We start from the raw sequence: 19,678 nt of genomic DNA on the forward strand, positions 1-19,678 counted from the left end.
GAATTTTTCTGCCCTCATATAGTTAATCAGAAAATATTTTAAGAATAGAAAAATACTTACTCAAAAGCGTACCATAAAATCAGTTTACTTCCTATTTATGCATATCACTAACTCACCCCACCATCCCACTAATTCTACACAATCAAAGGAGAAATGGGTTTTGTAAATCAGACATAATCCTTATTTTCTGTTAGTTGTTAAGCCAGTTTTTTAAAAATTACACACAAAAAAATCCTATTAACTTTACAATGCTGTTTTTAAAAGCAGACATTTTTTCTATCACAATCTAACACCTTAAAGAGCTTGAAAAGTTTTTAATTGACATTTTGTTAACTATTATAATGAACCCTCATATGCCCCACCATCTAGCTTCAACAATTTCTGAACATCATTTACTTCAGAATGCCATTTTATTTAACAACCTTTACTAAAAGACTTTTTAAAAGCAATATTAAAATATTTGCATTTAAGTACAACTTACAGTCCCTTAAAGTGTTCTAGTCAGTGATTACTTTGATGGGAAATAATGGTTTCAGAAATATGTCTGCATGTGATACAAATCAACATTACTGAAAAAAGTTGTAAGAATTAATCTGAAAGTAACCAACTTCAGGCTCACATAATACTACCTATTTTTTAATTAAACAGTAAAGCCAATGGAAATTCAATCAAAATTAAGAAATACAAAATTTATTTTAAGACATGAGAAAACATATTTTGAAATGCTGAAACTCTTACCTGATGCTGTAACATAAGACATATTGAAACTGTACATTTGTAAGGAAAATGAAGACTTCAAGTTACTTCTCTAGCACACCTGAGATTTTCAGGCTTTCATGGACTTGTAGTTCCTTTTCACACACACAAATACTACTAATATGTTAACCAGAACAGTTCCTATGATTAAATTTCAACTATGGGAAAGTTATCAATTCATAGGCTATACTACTGTACTTAAATCTTACAACTTCAGTTGTTCCTCTCTCCTAAAGTTTGCCAAATGCAGGCAAACAGGTGAAAGTCATATAATATAATTATATAAACATTACCAGAAATGCTGAAATATATGCAGACCCTTATTACATTTAAGTTTAAATGATGGTTGTTTAAAAAAAGCTTGCTCCCACTTGTGTCTCTCCTAAGCCTCCCTGAACAAACTAACTCCTATTAAATTCCACTGTTACTTGAACCTCATACAGCATGCCTGGGCAAATTTGATGACTTGGATTTTGTTTTAGAAGCCAGGCTTACTGCCAAGTCTGCTGTGTCTACTCCCCTGACCCACCAGGACAGCTTTAGACAACACCTCCCTTATTTATGTTACTGCTGTGAGCAAACTACCACTTACTATCAAATGAGGCTCAACCTACTCAGATTTCCTATCTCTTAAGAGTAATGCGATTGCCTTCACTATATTACGGCTTCCTCAATCCCACTCTTATTTAAAAGAAAATATTACCATACTGAGTTATCTACTAGCAATAATGAGAAAGAAATCAGTGATACAACTCATTATCTTCTCTTAAAAGGTCTCCATTTTGTATATAACTATTTGTGACTTTCTCTGAAGAAATCAATAAACCATTTCTCACAAAAAAAAAAAAAAATGTCCTTATGATTACAACTTCATTGAAAAAAATATATAGAGCAAACCTCAGAAACAGAGCTTGGAATATGACTTCAATAAACATACACCCAATTTTAGGGCAAAGTTTATTGGTTGCCACAGAAAGACAAGTCATAATGATAAGTTGATTCTATAACTTACTCTAAATTACTACCTAAGTACTTAGGCCTTACTTGACCCCCACAATTTCTTGGCCATGTTTTAACTTTTATAATGTCTAATAAAACTACTACAGTATTCCTCTACTCATAGTTCAGAATATATGCCAAAATATCTCTTCTGTATTGGCAAATGGAAAAACCTAAAAAGTGCAGGAATAGCAAGGCTCTTAGAATGATGAATGTTTTTAAACAAAACACTATGGCACTGAAATTTTTTTTCTTCAAATTCAACCATACTCACCAAAACACATTTCTTCACTAATCTCCACCACAAAATTCTACCAACACCCCAGGAGCATCCTTCAATCTCTATCAGGAAATGTGTCAAAGAAACAATGTAAAATTATTCTTCCAAGTGAAATGGTAAAATGTTTATCATTGATTCAATCGCCTAATACATATTCTTACTACTTTCAAATCTGCAAAAAAAGCTGATCTATGGTATGAAAATATGGCTCAGCAGCAAATTCTCCTTTACAGTACCTAATGGGCTATATAAACATACCATCAAATTTCTACAGACAACTTCTCTTTTTTCACACTGCTTGAAATATCCAGTTGTACATAGGAAATCATCCATCTCTCACATTGTACTGAGTCAGTAGTAATTTAATTCAAGAAAGTGGAAAAACATGATTTAAAGTATATAGCCTTGAGTATTTATAGTTAGTAAAATAGGAGAAGAGTGGTAACATTAAAAAGAATACAGACTAGGCCGGGCGTGGTGGCTCATGCCCATAATCCCAGCACTTTGGGGAACTGAGGTGAGAGGACTGCCTGAGCCCACGGGTTCGAGACCAGCCTGGGCAACTTGGCAAGACCTCATCTCTACAATAAATCAAACAAATTAGCCAGGCATGGTGGCGCGTGCTTGTAGTTCCAGCTACTTGGTAGGTTGAGATGGAAGGATATAGCCTGAGCCCAGCAGGTTGGGGCTGCGGTGGCCGGAGTATGTCACTGCCCTCCAGCCTGGGTGACAGAGTGAGACTCCAATTCAAAAAAAAAAAGAATAAAGACTAGAATTAAGGGGGGAAATATCTAATACCAAATATTCTAACTCATGCAATTAAAGTTTCAATTACTGAATCTTTCATCTGCGCATGTCTCTCTCTCTCTCTCTCTCTCTCTCTCTCAATGTTTTGTTTTAATTTAGTACACGGAGAAGGATCTAGGAAAGAGAAGGAGGCAAAAAAAATAGCCTATCAAGGGGGCATGGGGGCTCGCATCTGTAATCCCAGCACTTTAGGAGGCCAAGGTGAGAGGATTGTCTGAGCTAGAAGTTCAAGACCAGCCTGGGCAACATGAGATCTTGCCTCTGCAATAAATCAAAAAATTAGCTGGGTGTGGTGGCACACCCCTGTAGTTCCAGCTACTTGGAAGGGTGAGGCAGAAAGATTGCCTGAGTCCAGCAGATGGAGGCTGCAGTGGCTATGAGCTTGCCACTGCACTCCAACCTGAGCAACAGAGTAAGACTCTGACTCAAAAAAAAAAAAAAAAACACTCAAAAAAATTAGTCCGGGCACGGTGGCTCAAGTCTGTAATCCCAGCACTTTGGGAGGCTGAGGCAAAAGGATCATTTGAGCTCAGGAGTTCAAGACCAGCCTGGACAACTTGGTGAGACCTCATCTCTACAACATATCAAAAAATTAGCTGGGCATGGTAGCGCGCACCTGTAGTTCCGGCTACTTAGAAGGCTAAGGTGGAAGGATCACCTGAGCCCAGCAGGGTGGCCATGAGAATGCCACTCCACTCCAGCTTGGGTGACAGAGTGAGACTGACTCAAAAAAAAAAAAAAAAAAAAAAAAATATATATGTATATATATATATATATATTAGCCAGGCGCCTGTGGTTCCGGCTACTTAGAAGGCTGAGGCAGAAAGAATTGCCTGAGCCCAGCAGGTTGAGGCCTGTGGTGGCTGTGATTGTGCCACGGTACTCCAGCCTGGGTGACAGAGTGAGATTCCTACTCAAAAAACAAACCAAAAAAAAAAAACCCTATCAGTTTTGTGCATATGTGTGTTTAAAGAAATGTTAACTACTACCACTGAAAGAGTACCACTGGACCAGACTGTGCTGAGTTTTAAATACATTAACTCATTTACACAATATAAAACCTTGAGTAAAAATGATCAATAAAACTGCAAAGTGAGAAAATAAAATTATTTATAAAACAGTAAATTATAAAAACACATGGATCTCCAAAAACTAAACAAAGTAAAAACACTGTAGGTTAAAGTCTAAGGCAATTATCTAGGAAAAGTTCCTCAACTTCACATATGAAAAAGTTGTATATTAAAGAAATATCTGAAAAAATTACACATATCTTATCATAAAGTAAATTTCTTACAAAAATACATACTATATCTAAGATATTTCTCCCCTTTTAAAAAACAGCAGTAGATAAGATACTACACACAATATATAGCACATTCCGCTCAGTAACTCTTATTCAGGACTAGAAAGTCAATATTTAGCAAGGAACACTGAGAATGAAACTTTGAATATGCAAAGTATAGATTATTATAACATCAAACTAAATTAGAGATATACAATCAGTACACTAAAATAGAGTACCAGAAGCTGCCCTTTATAATGGCAAAGACTGTTAAAGGAATATATTTAACATGTACCTTTTTTTAAATTGGGGTGTCATTCTGTCACCCAGGCTAAAGTGATCATGGCTCATTGAAGCCTTGACCTTCTGGGTTCAGGTGATCCTCCCACCTCAGTCACCCAAGAGCGGGGGTTACAGGCACACACCACAATGTCCGGCTAACTTTTTAATTTTTTTGTAGATACAAGGTCTTATTGCGTTGCCCAGGCTGGTCTTGAACTCCTTTCAAGCAATCCTCTTTTTTTTTTTTTTTTTTAGATCAGAAAAGACAGTTTATTTAGAAAGTAAATGAAAAAGAGAGAGTCAAACAATCCTCTTATCTCAGCCTCCCAAAGTGCTGGGAGTACAAGCATGAACCATCGCACCCAGCCTCAAACACGTACCTATTATAAATTCCCTATTTATTAATCAGGTGTATCATCTATTTGGGGCTATTTACTAAGTAAAAGGACATTTAACAAAATAGTTTGGTTCATTTTTAACTGGAAAAATTAGAGATGACACTGATTTTTTTTTAAAAGCTAAAGACTCTGGGGTTTTAAATTTTCTTTAATGGAAAAAAATCTCAAAACACCTCAGTAAGCAATTATCTTAAAAAGCCAGTCACATATGCACCCGATGTTATCAAATGCACCTCTAATCATGAAATTTATACTTTAACAAGCTTGCTTAGGACACTCACTAAATTCAGGCCCTCAGTTTGTCCTCACTCTCCATTCATTGATCCCACGATTTTCCAAAAATTTTCCCCTTGTATGGAAATTTAGACATGATACAAATACTCAAACTTTCAGAGATGTAAAACCACTGCGAAGCTGGGCTCGGTGGCTCAGCCTGTAATCCCGCGCCTCTGGGAGGCTGAAGTGAGTGGATTGCCTAAGCCCGCGGGTTCGAGACCCGCCTGGGCAGCGAGACCTCATCTCTACAATAAATCAAAAAAATCAGCCGGGCGTGGTAGCGCATGCCTGTAATTCCGGCTACTCGGAAGGCTGAGGCGGAAGGATCGCCGGAGCCCAGCAGATCGAGGCTGCGGTGGCCGGGAGCAGCCACTGCACTCCAGTCTGGGCGACAGAGTGAGACTCCAACTCAAAAAAAAAAAAAAACCACTGCAGCCCCAAATTACCAAGATCTGTCATCTTATGGAACTCACCAATAAAAGCCAAAATACTAAAACAACTCTCATCAATTTCCTCGACCATGTAAAAAAATAAGTACTGACTCAAAACTTAAGTGGCATTCATTCATTTATTTAACAAATATTGAGTGCCTGTTCTAGACACTAATAATATAACTATGAAAAAGATACAGACACTATCCCTGCCCTCAAGGAACTTCCATTTGTTAGGAAGAGAATCAAAAACAGAGTTCAGTATACACCCTGATATAATCCAATAATGATCTGAATTCTACCAAGCAATCTTATTCTCATTGCTTACTTCACTGCATATATCATCCTAAAAGCAGTCCAGTTAATCCACTTGGTTCCTTCAAACTATATACTCATAATCATGCTTGTTAAAATGAAAACTAATTATGTTAGCAATTCTAAAATCTTAGCTCTAAATATATAACACATCCTTCTCAACAGAATTTTAAAATTAGCTACCAAGTATTCATAGCAACACTATTTATGATAGCCAAAAGTAGAAACAGCCCAAAGTCCATCAACTAATAAACATATACACACATTGTACACACATACACAATGGGATAGTATTCAGTCATAGAAAGGAATTAAGTACTGATATATGCTAGAAAGTGGATGAACCATGAAAACATTATGCTAAGTGAAAGAAGTCAGACACCAAAGGTCACATATTGTATGATTCTATTTACATAAAATATCCAGAATAGGTAAATCCATGGAGACAGATCCCAGACTGGTAGTTACCAGGGACTGGGAGTGGAAAGGAGAAATCGGGAGCAACTGTTGAACAAATATCAGGTTTTCTTTTGGGATGATAATGTTTTGGAACTAGGTAAGAGTGGTAGCTGCACAATACTGTGAATGCACTAAATGCCACTAAATTATTCCCTTTAAGACTGTGGGCCAGGCTTGGTGGCTCAGCCTGTAATCCCGCGCCTTGGGAGGCCGAGGTGAGTGAATTGCCTGAGCCCACGGGTTCGAGACCCACCTGGGCAACTTGGCGAGACCTCATCTCTACAATAAATAAAAAAATTAGCCAGGCATGGTAGCGCTTGCCTGTAGTTCCAGCTACTTGGAAGGCTGAGGCGGAAGGATCGCTGGAGCCCAGCAGGTCGAGGCTGCGGTGGTCGGGAGCGGCCACTGCACTCCAGTCTGGGTGACAGAGTGAGATGCCAAAAAAAAAAGACTGTTTGTGGCTGGGTGCAGTGGCTCAAACCTGTAATCCCAGCACTTTGGGAGGCCGAGGCGAGAGGATTCCCTGAGCTTGGGGGTTCGAGACCAGCCTGGGCAACTAGGTAAGCCCACGTCTCTACAATTAAAAAAAAAAAAATTACACCTGTAGTTCCAGCTACTTGGAAGGTTGAGGCGAAAGGATCACCTGAGCCCAGCAGGTCTAGGCTGTGATGACTGTGAGCATGCTACTGCACTCCAGCCTGGATGTCACAGTGAGACTAAAACTCAAAAAAAAAAAAAAAAAAAGACAGATGTTTGTTTTATTAATATGTATTTTATCATAATAAAACTTTTTTTAAAAATCACCTGCTTGAATATTTTAAAGCGGATTTTTGGTCACAAATAAACTGCCCATGTTTACCTTTGGAAATTTCAGTTATAAATCAAGTTACAGACTCCTTCTAGACCTTCTAGACCTATTTTAATATTTAAGTCATTTTTTGTGGTACAGCAAAAATTATTTTTAAAAAAACTTTTTCACAGTTTTTAACTATTATTCAATATTTCGTATGTACATACAATTCCTACATATATGATGATACTCCTTTATCATTCATATATTTGGTTAACACCATTATTGATCATATATTTGGTATATAATGTGCTTTAAAGTTTGTGCCCAATAGAAGTTTGCTGACATCATCAACCGTTTATCTTCTTTACAATAGAAATAAACAAGTTGCTTTTATTAAGTCCCAATAATCTAAGTACAATTCAATGCCACCTTGTCCACAAATGGCACTTTTCTCATTTCTTCTTCTGTTATAAACTGCCCCAGCCTAGGCAACATAGTGAGAGCTCGTCTCTAAAAGATTAAAAAAATTAGTTGGGTGTGGTGGTGAATGCCTGTAGTCCCAGCTACTTGGGAGGCAGAGGCAGGAGGACTGCCTGAGCCCAGAAGGTCGAGGCTACAATGAGCTGTGATCGTGCCACTGCATTCCAGCCTGGGTAACGGAGCGAGACTCCTTTTTATTTTATCAAAAATAATAATAAAGAGCATCACCATTCACAGACTGACCAGTACCATAGTTATTTGTACTATGTGTCTCCTCCAACTGTGGAGGATGCCAAAATAATGTATATACATTTTAAGAAAAGAAATATACCAATAACTAAAGATGAATACAAGTCACATTTGACTTCTGCAATTACAAGAGGTGCTCAAAGTGGTTACCACCAGCATCCAGACACTTCTAATTGATGCAAACTAAAAGTAACACATAGAGAATATTGCTTAAAATGTGTATTACATTTCCCTGCCCCCCCACACTCCCCCTCTCCCCACACCCCCCTATTTCCCAAATTCCTTGAGAAGCCTGTACTTCCTGTATCATCATAACACTACAAAGTACCTAACAGTACCTTCAACATAATAGTTGTTCAAATTATGTTAATGGGTTGAAAATAAACGCAGCCAATACAAGACTATTATAAATTATAATACTGAAAAAGACATCTAACACGTAAAGTCTAAACAACTGATAAAACAAATATCTTCCAGAGAATCCCTATGCCTCAATGTTTTTCAATGTAACTCTATAGAACAGTCTATTGAATATCAATATGAGCAACATCAAGTAATTCATCTAATGCACTGAAAGAATAAATAGGAATTACTCTTATCCATTTCCTTTCTGAAGTCCGCCTTCATATGTAATAGGGAAGCTGAGCTTAATGAACCACAGTATTTCAAACCAGGTCACAAAAGAGCTCCAAGTCCCCAGTCATCCTGTTTCTCTTTCCTGATTGGTCTAACTTGCAAGCATTATGGTGCCCAGCCTTACCAATTCAGAACCTCTTTTAAAATACCTTTCGAGATCTTTGTCTTTAAACAAAAATTGACTGCCAGAACTTTCGAGGAGAATTATGAAAAGGCATTCCACTGTTTTAAAATCTTACGAAACACTTTATTAGAGCGAGGAAATCCATTTTCTAGAAAAGTCCCGTTACAGTAGCACTTCGAATTAATTGTGGACTATAAACTTGCATAAGTGGGAAGTTAACTCGAAAGCATTACCCTCACAGAAGCAAAGTAGATTTTTTTAAAGTGTGCAAGAATTTTAGAAGAATCCTATAATTGACGAATAATCATCTTTCAAATACAGATTTCTTAAAACAATCTAGAATAGATGAAAAACCAAGTGCGCTTACACTTTCACTTAACATTTTCTCTACACTGGCAAAGCAGCGACAAACAGACGCCACTTGTCAGTGGCCCGGACCCTCGGCCTAAAAAACCCCTGGCGTCCACCGGCCAAAGGCGTCCGGAGTCGAGTTCCCTACTAGTTTGCCTTCAGCCAAGCCCGCAGCCACTTCCAAGACGCAGCGACCCACACACCTCCTTGGCGATTTAAATCCGCTCTTAACTCGACACACACACACACACACACACACACACACGGGTTTATCAGTATACATATACACACACACGGGGTTATCAGTGTGTACACACACACACACACACACACACACACACACACGGAGTTCAGTGTCCGGACAACCAAGGGACCGGAAAGGGGGCGAGCTCGTGCGAACGAGAGGGGTCGCTCCTCGGTCCTGCTCAGCCCAGCACCCACCTGCAGGCCGCGAGCCCGGGGGCGGCGGCGCCGGCGCCCCGTCCTCGCCAAAGACGAGTTTGAAGTCGAGGTCGTCGTGGGCGCCACAGTTTGCAGTAGTCATCGGCGTGGCCCAGGGTGCCGCAGCTCCTCAGGCGTCTGCAGCGGCGGCTGCGGTTCCTCAGCGCCGCTTCATGCCGGGCCGCACCGGCCAAGAGGTCGTGGCTTCACGGCAAACTTTCCGGGCGGGGCCCAGGACACCGAGCGTTCCGTCCCAAACTAAAACGCTGGCCGCGTGCCAAGCAGCACTCGGAACTGACGCCTCCAGCCGCCGGTGCCTAAGCCGCCACCGCCGCCTTGGCCAACGTCCCCCGCCCCTCAACAGACACCACCAGCATCAGCGCCGCCGCCGCCGCCGCCGCCGGCGCGTTCTCGCGCCGCGCCGCGCCGCGCGCCCGGCCCCGCCCCCTACCGCGCGCCCATCCAGCCCGGCTGTCTATAGGCCACCAGTACTGCGACTGGCTTGAGGGCCCCGCCCCCTCAGCGACCGATCGCGTGACCCCTTTTCCGGGAGAAGGAAGTCACGTGAATATGGAGACCTGAAGAGTTCTGCTCCCTCTCGGGAGTTGTAGTTTGGGCTCTAGTCCCTCCGCGACTATTTTCAAAGCCAGTCGGGTGTAAGGCCGACAGCCCACTCCAGTTAGGTGGGGAACCACCTCCGCTCACTGGGCGGAGCTCACTTTGAGAAAGGGGCGCCGCAGCACTGGAATTATGAGTTCTGTGCTGGGCGGCTTCACCGTGTTACTCCTAATGGCTGGCTTTAGGTATGGCATCAGGGACTCACAGGGTTACCTGGACGCCATTCACATTCCCATCCCCCGCCCCCACCCTAACTTTAATGGCAGAGTCTCGAGAGAGCGGGGACCAGATCGAGCTTCCAGCTAGGTTGGGGCGGAGCCGAAGCAGAAGAGTTCGGAGTCAGTTGGTGGTTGCTGCAGACCCACCCTACAGGGCGGGGCCTGCACCTTGGTGACTTCGTCTTTGTCTGCACTAGCCAGCCCTCGCAGCTGCTCCCTTGCGGACAGCATGCGCATTGGAGACCTCGGCGAAGCCCGACGGACAGGGCCTGTCTTCTGCTGGAAGTTGAGCAGACATAGCGGGAAAGCCACTCACAGCTGTGACCTCTGCATCTTGATGCATATCCATGAAACCAGGCGGGGGTGGGGATTGAGTCACCCAAACCGGGTGGCTGGCTGTAGAAGGAAGTGACACTGCGTAAAGAATAATTTTCGCTTTTGGCCACACCCCTGCAGACCTGTCTTCCCCAAAGATAGCCCAAGACGAGTGCCTCCTCTTGGGATCTTAAGTGGAAGTCATGCTCGGGGACTCTGAGCCTGGCTTGTTTACTTAGGGCTCAGTTGAGGCGCAGGGTGGACCAGGAGCTGTGAGAGGCGGTGGTGACCTGCTTCCTTTGACTCCATGCCCCGGGGCACAAGGCCCACGAAGCATAACATCCCTAGATGTGCGTTGCTGGAGGAACCAGGGCGCTATAAGAGGCTAGGGTACAGGTGCGCCCAATAAATGCTGCCCTTACAGGGCCCATGGCACGTTCCACATCGTCCACAAATACCCCCGAGAGAAAAGATCAAAGGAAGGTTTCTTGTAGAGGCCTCAATGTCTGGAGCAGGGAGCTCTTAGAGGGGGCCCAACTAGGCTTCGAGTCAGGTGGTCAGGTGGTCAGAGCATATGAGATGTTCTTGGATTGGTTCACTCCTGCCCAGTAATGTATTTGGGCTGGACCTGGGGATTCAGATATAAATTAGTCAACCTTTAGGGGTGGGAGTGTGCAACGAGATTATGGTTATGCCAGGAGGTCAGAGAAAGTTTATAACCCCCTTGGCTGCAGGGCCTCGACATGGGTGAGTAGGAATACAGAGAGAAGGGCAAGAGGTGAGGAAGGTTCGTTCCAGTGAGAGAGCATATTTCCAAAGATTTGGAAGCCAGAAAGTACCACAGTGGGCAGTAGGCTCTTCTTCAGGCCAAATCCAAAGCTCCTGCAAGAAGTCACGTGGGCCCGCTTCCACCCTCTTAGAGCCCCATGCAACCAGAAGGCCCTGGGTACCAGTGCAGTAGACAGAACCCATTGTCCAGGGTGGACAAGGTCTTTGTACACCTGCTCTCCCTCTTGTGTGAATGCCAGCCAGGTCTGATAATTAGGGAAAGCATCTTTTTCATAGCTGCCACAGACCTGGTCCTAAGTCCCCACTGTTGAAGGCTTTCCTGTGTCCTCTGAGTCATGGGATGATACAGTTTAGCCCAGCCCAAGCCCTTGTTCCACATTAGGGAAAAAGGAGCCTTAGAGGAAAGTTAGAGTTTAGAAAAATTATTCTTCTCCATGCCACAAATCCTCCCCACCCCAAGCTCTTGTTTGATTCTTCTGGGTCTGCTCCCCACCCCCATGCCCAGGTGGTAATAGGGGACACAAGGACTACCCTTCAGCAGCTCTCAATCTGGGCAGAAAGGATAAGACCAGCCAACTACAATCTCAAAGTTAGTTGCTGAAGTCAGCACAGGGTGGAGAAGACAGTCAGCACTTTGTCCTCAAATGCTAGGCTAAGGAGTTTGGATTTGATCCAGAGGGCAGTCTCAGAGAGCTATAGAAAAGTTCTGAGTGACACCTGGAAGGACCCAAGTGTACAGGACTGCAGGTGTAAGAGATGCTCTGCACACAGTCCAATCTTCTTGCTGTGGCCTCTGGAAGACCCTCTCTAGCCTTACTTATCCCTTCCTCTCATGCTTATATCAAAACTGTCCCCAAAATGTGATGAGCTAAGGAGAAGTCCTCAATCATGCTGGCTGGAATGGATGGATAAGTATTGTGGCCACTAGCCCAGGGAGGAGTTTGGGGGTCTGAATGACCCAGTTGAAAGTGGACATGGTAAGAACAGTGGGCAGAGCTTTCAGACTTAGGGACCCACACAGTTAGTAGTCCCAGGCTTTGGGCAGGTTACTCTGGGACCAGAGCAGGCACCACCAAAGTATGCTAAAGTGAGATCATTTGAGGACCAACATCTTCAGCCAGGATCTTTGCCAGACATTCTCAGTCACAGAACACACTTATCCCTACCACCACACCTGCTTCCCCTGTGAAAGACCCTCTCCAAAGTGCTTCCTGAGGACCTCAGAGCCCCCAGGGCCTCTATTTTAACAGCAGACCTCTGCCCCTACCTCCACTCCCCACAGCCCAGAAATGAACCTGACCTTACCAGAGAAGGGGCTTCCCCAGGGAATCCACACTGTTGAGACAAATGGCCTGAGAGCAAAGCCCAGTCCCACCAAGAAGATGGATCTTAGGACTCAGTGCCTGGGGGGATGCACTGGGGCCTCGCTGTCTGACCGGTTCCAATTGGAGTATAAGAAAAGTTAAAGGGGACATATTGATTGAGACAGTTTTTAACAAGAAAAGTCAGAAATAAGCTGTACCTAAAATTTAATGGCTGAGGCTGGGCCAAGCCTCAGTCTTTCTCTTGGATGGGGTACCTTCTTTGGGAGCACTGATCTGGGAAGTTAGGGCAGCTTGGAATGGAGTAACCCCATTAGCTATACAGTACCCTATCACAGAGCCAGCCTGTTGTCCTTCCGCCAGCCTCATACAAGCAGCCTCACACAGCTGATCCCCCTTAGAGGAGGGTCCTCGGGCCAGAAAGGACTAGAAGTTGTCCAAGGTCAAACAGAGATGGGCTGTAGGAGGCAACTGGTAGTGCAGTATCCTTATCTGCACACAGAAGAACAAGTGTGGGTGGCAGGGAGGGGCAGTGCTGTGACTGAGACAGAGGCCACCCACCAAACCTTTGACTCAGAGGCCGGCAGGGCTAGGGGCTCCTGGCTAGCACAGGTGCCTGACCCTGTGCCAGGTTGCCACAGAAGCAGAGGCTGACTCGAGAGGTGTAGGAAACATGGCCTTGGCCCAGAGGGGAATCCCCCCCACTGTCATAGAGCCTGGAAAAAGGGAGGAGAAGCAGCATGTTTACAGCTGAGGAAGCGGGGGCAGGACAGGGCACAGACCTTTGGTCAGAACGCCCCTCCCAATAAGCGGGGGAGGCCCCAAGAGATGTGGTAGCCGTTTGTTTGCTTCTCACTGCCAGGAGGAAATTAAAGAGAATCTGCCACTTCCTTCCGGCCCAAGTGGGATGGGGAAGGCAAGGGAGGAGGGGGCAGGGGGGACTGTGTGGTATGATCTGGCGATTGTAAAGGCCTCAACTTTCTGTTATTAGCAGCCTCGCCCCACCTGCCCAGAGCAGACACCTCATCAGGTCTGAGTTCCAGCCAGTTGCCAGGCTTACAGGAGACTCTGAGGATCAGGCCAACATTTCCCACCCCACTGGGCTGGTCCCTTATTGGGCCACCAAATATCCTAACTCCTTCCTCCAGATTCCATATCATCTCTCATCAGGAAAGTCCATTGATGCCCAGTGCTTCAGGTTTACTATCAGTAGAATTGGCTTCTCGGGCCTTTCTGGCTCAGCCCAAGTCCAGTGATACCTCATCCCCACCTCCACCAGACCCATAAGGATGGGCAGGAGATATACTTCAGGAAGTTCCAGCTTTGCACACAGACGGGAGTAGAATAATTATGCCAGGACACAAGTCCGTGTATAAAGATGCCCAAGGCTGAAACAGCCAGCCATGGGTGAGGGTGGGGGGTATCTTTATTGCACTGTACCAATGTCGGGTTGGGAAAGTGCCACCTGAAAAGCTCCTGTTTTCAAAAAGAACTTGACCCGCCACCCAGACCTGCCAAAGGAGACAGGATCCAACACTAGGCATCACCTCTGAGCATCCCCTGGCCCGTGCTCCAGGCTGATGACCCAGGCAAGGACTTCTAACTCCTGCCAGGCAGGGCCAGCAAATTGTCCAATAGCATCTGGTTCATGCTCTGGCACCTACAGCCACCTTAGGGCCAGGCCCTTGGAAAGGGTAACCAGCACAGGAACAGTAGTCACCAGCCTTCCAGGGGGCTCTCTTCACCACTTCTCAAGGTCACAAAAGGTTTCTTGCACAGCTCCCCAGGTTGTGCTGACTCCAGAGCTCTGGGACCCCCAGAGTCTTGGTCAGGGGCCTCCCTCTTTCTTTTGTGCAAGGAAGTGCTCTCCTCACCCAGCCGACCCTCAGGGAGACCCAGGCTCCGCAGACAGACGATGGCTGCAGCCTGCTCTGCCAGTTTCTTAGACTTGTCCCTGGGAAAATGAGAGATAGGGCAAGAAGACAGGTGGGCAGGTTATAGGACTAGTCACTGGGAGGCCTAACTCTACATACTCTTGGCAGAGATTCTAACAAAATTGAGTAAGGAGTCATTGTTCAGGTATACTACTGCCCACGCACACCATCTGCCCAACCCTCCTAGGCCACTACTAGATTCAGGTCCCTCACCACAAGCCTCACGCCCTCTTATGAAGAAACTCACCACAAGGTAGACTGGTACTTTTGCTCAGCAACAGTGACAACAGAGCAGAACAGGCGATCTAGAGGTCGTTGAATCTGGTGCAGAGAGAGCAAAGGAACAGGGATAGCTACACAGGAGCCAAATAATAAGCCCTGGAGGCTCACCTGCTGGGGTCAAATCAAAGGCAGATAAAGGCAAGTATTTCTAACCTAAGTCATTCATGGGAACCTATACCACATGCTCCTTCTAAGCAAAAATGCCTGGTGCATCTTACAGAAGAGAGGCAGATACACAAACAGACAATGACATCAAGTGTGCCTGTAGCTCTGTCATAGATCTAAGCAAAAGGCCATCAGAGCCCTTAGCTACACATGACTATAGAGCCTCCGCCTAATGACATCTGGATAGGCCAGGTACCCAAAATGAGGAGGAATTCACCAGATAACAAAGAGGTGAGAGGGAACAAGGATGGGAGGAGAGAAGGCACACCTGGCAGAGGGACCAGATGATGTGGCTGGAGCAAAGGGCTAAGTGGACGCAAGGCAGGTAGAGGTCTCCTGCTCTGTGCTGAGGTGCTGGGGCTTGATCCTAGAGGCATCGGGGCTGTTAACTTGAGCAAGGGAAAGAGGTCAGATTTGAGCAAGGGAAAGAGGTCACTCTGGCAGAACGGGATGGACAAAGGCCCAGAAGGTACAAGCCTGTAGCCAAAGGGCCAGTCCAGAAGAAGCAGAGTAGCCTGAGCAAGGCATTGCCACAGGGACCAAAGGAAGTGAAGCAAGACCATCTCAAGGCTTTTACCCCAGGAGCACCATTCACTGAGGCCTGATCCAAAGTCATTTCTGTCAGGATTGGATAACAGGCCACTGCCAGAAGGAAAGGGCTATAAGCAACTGACCTGCCTTATAGAGGGCAAGGCCAGGCTCCATCTAAGCCATCTAGAGTTGAGAATATAAGCCCTGGAAGCGCTATGGCTTGCTGCAGAGCAGGCCATAGCCAGGAACTCACCGTTTCATACACAGGCTGTGCCAATTTCTCCCTCCGGCACCACTCTAGCAGGCACATCTTGGGAGTGATCTGGGGAGGGTATGCTCTCCTGGGAAAAGGGGAAAAAGAAGCAGTCAGGGCTCACCCACCATCACCACTCTCTCCCTCAGCAAGGTCCTGCTCAGTTCCTATCAGGAACTGCAGAAACTGGAGGAACTGAGACACCAGGCTCTGCTTTAAGGTTCCTGTACCTACTTCCCTAGGCTCCCATTCCTGTTCTGCCAACGGCTTGGGACTTGGGTTCTACCTAAAGGGAAGATGGGCTTTGGCATGCTTGGAAAATTGAGGTGGGGGATGAACACCCAGCACTCTGAGAGCCAGCCTGGAAAAGCAGGGAATGGGTGGAGGTGGGGAACAAAGGAAGCCAGACAATGGTCAGTGCCCACCCTGATTATATCTGGCAAGTATCAGGATCATCTGCTGCTAATGTGGACAAAATGAAATCTGGTTTCTGAGTCAGGCTGTGAAAAGGTGATAGGATGGGAGCTCTCTGTGGCATATGGCTATCCAGGAGCTGTCCTTCCTCCCACCCCCAACTCCAAGCCCTGGCCAGACAAGACTCTCAGTATGGGCCTAGGGACTAGAGAAAGGCTCAGATCGCAGGTGGCAGAGAACAAGGATCAGGGCATCATTCTAAGGCGAGTCACAATCTGAGACAGTAATCAGCCGAGGCTACACCTGCCCAGAGAGGGTACCACAAGACTGGTGAGAACAATGTGTGTGGGCAGGACTTACAGAACCATTGAGACAGTAATCAGCCGAGGCTACACCTGCCCAGAGAGGGTACCACAAGACTGGTGAGAACAATGTGTGTGGGCAGGGCTTACAGAACCAAATGAGGGCCCTGCGGCTGTTGAGGAGTTTCATGCAGGCAGCTAGCTCCTAAGGGCCAGGGAATAAAAAATTTCAAGAACAGAAGGCGACAAGGTCCCCACCCTGAGTTGTGGGAGGGGATGGGTCAGGGAAAAAGTAGAGTTCAGTCACTCTGCACACTCCCTGAGTGCTGCCTGGCCTTTTGGAAACTATCTTCCCTGAAAGTACTTTCTTTGGGATGCTAAAAATTGAGAAAAAGTATCCAAACCAAGGATATCTGTGATCCCTAAGCTTGACATTAATCACATACAAGCATGGTGGCTCATGCCTGTAATCCCAGCACTTTGGGAGGCAGAGACGAAAGGACTGCCTGAGCCCAAGGGTTTGAGACCAGCCTGGACAACTTGGTGATACCTCATCTCTACAATAAATCCAAAAATCAGTTGGGCGTGGTGGCGCACGCCTGTAGTTCCAGCTACTTGGAAGGCTAAGGTGGAAGAATCACCTGAGTCCCACAGGGTTGAGGCTGCGGTGGCCATGAGCATGCCACTGCAATCCAGCCTGGGTGACAGAGTAAGACTCCAACTCAAAAAAACAAACAATCACATATAGCAGCCCGTTTGCTGGCCCAGTCAGACCCTAAAGGCACTGGTCCTGGCCAACCTGAGGCCAAGCCGGAGACCTACCGGTCAAACTTGACAGACATCTTGATGACACCAGAAATGTCTTCAGCTGGTTCCTCTGCCTCCTCTGAAGTCCTAGTCAAGAGCCTGGCCCGCCGGGCATCCTGTTCCTGCGCGGTCTCCTCATAGAAGGTACTGAGGCCAAATGCCTCACTAAAGAGGGAGAAGCAAAACAAGCAATTTAGAGAAGGCAACATCAGGGTACTGCAGGAGCCCAGGGCCCAGCCACTGAGAAATTCCCCACCACATACACCAAAAACACCACCAGGGCCTGGCCATCAGGTATCTCCTGTGCACCCCTGGGATCAACCTGGACTCGAAGGTAAAAAGTGAATGTGAGCCGGGTTTGGTGGCTCAGCCTGTAATCCCGCGCCTTTGGGAGGCTGAGGTGAGTGGATTGCCTGAGCCCGCGGGTTCGAGACCCGCCTGGGCAGCGAGACCTCATCTCTACCATAAATCAAAAATTCAGCCGGGCGTGGTAGCACATGCCTGTAATTCCGGTTACTCGGAAGGCTGAGGAGGAAGGATCGCTGAGCCCAGCAGGTCGAGGCTGCGGTGGCCGGGAGCGGCCACTGCACTCCAGTCTGGGCAACAGAGTGAGACTCCAACTCAAAAAAAAAAAGTGAATGTGACCCTCTGAGCATGGACACTGGGAGAAGGCTGGGCAGGGAGGAAAAGGTTCTAAAAGTCACCTCTACCATCTGCAGCCTCTCTTCCGAGGAGGAACACACAAGTGGTGTCCCCAGTCAGCCACAGTTGAGCTGACCTATACTGATGGAGCACATTGAGTATGTACAGTCTTATCCTCATGTGGGCCCATGGGAGGAAGAGACAGGTCTGACCACTGGGTGGTTTCCCACCTCCTGCCCAGCCACAGGCAGTTGCCATGGGTCTGGCCTACATTGAGGTACCAGTTACAGAGTTATACTTTTCCTCTAGAACTTACAAGACACCTAGGTCATCAAGCAGGCTAAGCTATGTGGGATAGGGACACAATCAGTGCCACAAACCAGAGGTGAGAGGAGGGTTCTGGAAAGGCTTTTCCCTTTTATTTAAAAAAAAATTATGCCAGACACAGTGGCTCATGCCTATAAATCCAGCACTTTGGTAGGCCAAGGTGAAAAGGACTGCCTGAGCCCACTGGTTTGAGACCAGCCTGGGCAACTTGGGTGAGAACTCATCTCTACAATAAATCAAAAAATTAGCCAGGTGTGGTGGCATGTGCCTATAGTTCCAGCTACTTGGAAGGGTGAGATGGAAGGATCACCTGTGCCCAGCAGGAGGAGGCTGAGGTAGCTGGGAGCATGCCACTACACTCCAGCCTGGGTGACAGAGTGAGACTCCGATTCAAAATTTTTTTCTTCTAATTTTTAAATTTTTTGTAGAAATGAGGTCTCACTATGTTGACCAGACCAGTCTCAAACTTCTAGCCTCATATGATCCTCCTGCCTCAGCCTCCCAAAGCGCTAGGATTACAGAAGTGACCTATCATACCCAGCCAATTTTTCCTTTCTAGGAAGCATCTTGAGGGGTGGATGGATCCCTGGCAGCAAAAATGGTTCAGAAAGGCTTCTTTGGAGAAGAGAGGATATAGATAGCCAATATGAGAGGAAGAGAGACTTCCAGGCGGAGGACTAATACAAGCATAGGCGTGGAGATCTGGAAGCAGACTAGTAGACAGGGAGCTATGGAAACAGGGACTTGGCCAGGCTGTGAAGGGCCACAAGTGTCAATCACCTGAGCCAGAGCTGCACCAAATCTAGAGGCCAAAGAGGTTAGCCTGTCAAACTGCAAGGTGATGGGGTATGGGTGCAAGCTCAGACCAGGGACTCCATGCTACAGCCCTGAATCTCCTGACCATTGGATCTCAATGGCCTGGCATGTGACAAGTCCATTAATGGAAAAACCCCTTTCTCTCCCAGGAAATTCCAAGATCATCCTTTGCATTCATTCTTCCATCCTACTAGTGCCCTAATTCCCAAAACTCTGCTGATCAGTCTAAGATGTAACATTTCAAAAAAAAATTTTTTTTAATAGAAGTCTCACTCTGTCGCCCAGGCTAGAATACAGTAGCACACTCACGGCCACCGCAGCCTTGGTCCACTGGGCTCAGGTGATCCTTCCATCTCAGCCTCCTAAGTAGCTGGAACTACAGGTACATGCCACCATGCCCAGCTAATTTTTTTTTGATTTATTGTAGAGACAAAGTCTCACCAAGTTGCCCAGGCTAGTCTTGAACCCCTGGACTCAGGCAATCCTCTCACCTCCATCTCCCAAAGCGCTGAGATTACAGGCATAAGCCACCATGTCAGGCCTATATTCCAAAACTTTCAAAGTATCCCTTTCTGGGAGACAAA

General features: G+C 46.1%; 2 protein-coding genes across 5 annotated transcripts in view; both read right to left on the reverse strand.

Moving 5' to 3' along the window:
• The window catches only part of NFATC3 (nuclear factor of activated T-cells 3), a 145,036-nt gene extending 135,304 nt beyond the window's left edge, over positions 1–9,732 (reverse strand). For all 3 annotated transcript variants that reach the window (XR_504797.2, XM_008065737.2, XM_008065738.2), the window contains exon 1: positions 9,360–9,732. Coding sequence is in view for 2 of the 3 variants with exons in the window: in XM_008065737.2 (XP_008063928.1) it covers positions 9,360–9,462 (103 nt within the window). In the remaining variant the exon portion in view is untranslated. The remainder of the gene's footprint in view (positions 1–9,359) is intronic.
• Positions 9,733–13,986: 4,254 nt separating this feature from the next.
• Positions 13,987–19,678, reverse strand: part of DUS2 (dihydrouridine synthase 2) — a 52,556-nt gene continuing 46,864 nt past the window's right edge. For both annotated transcript variants that reach the window (XM_008065740.1, XM_008065741.1), the window contains exons 13-16: positions 17,325–17,474; positions 15,787–15,874; positions 14,803–14,876; positions 13,987–14,575 (exon numbers count right to left, since the gene is read on the reverse strand). In XM_008065740.1, coding sequence (XP_008063931.1) covers positions 14,338–14,575; positions 14,803–14,876; positions 15,787–15,874; positions 17,325–17,474 — 550 coding nt within the window. In that variant the 3' untranslated portion in view covers positions 13,987–14,337. The remainder of the gene's footprint in view (positions 14,576–14,802; positions 14,877–15,786; positions 15,875–17,324; positions 17,475–19,678) is intronic.

The sequence above is a fragment of the Carlito syrichta genome, unplaced genomic scaffold (genome assembly GCF_000164805.1).
Source record: "Carlito syrichta isolate Samal-C Ts95f unplaced genomic scaffold, Tarsius_syrichta-2.0.1 Scaffold308803, whole genome shotgun sequence".
In the NCBI taxonomy this organism is placed as follows: Eukaryota; Metazoa; Chordata; class Mammalia; order Primates; family Tarsiidae; genus Carlito; species Carlito syrichta.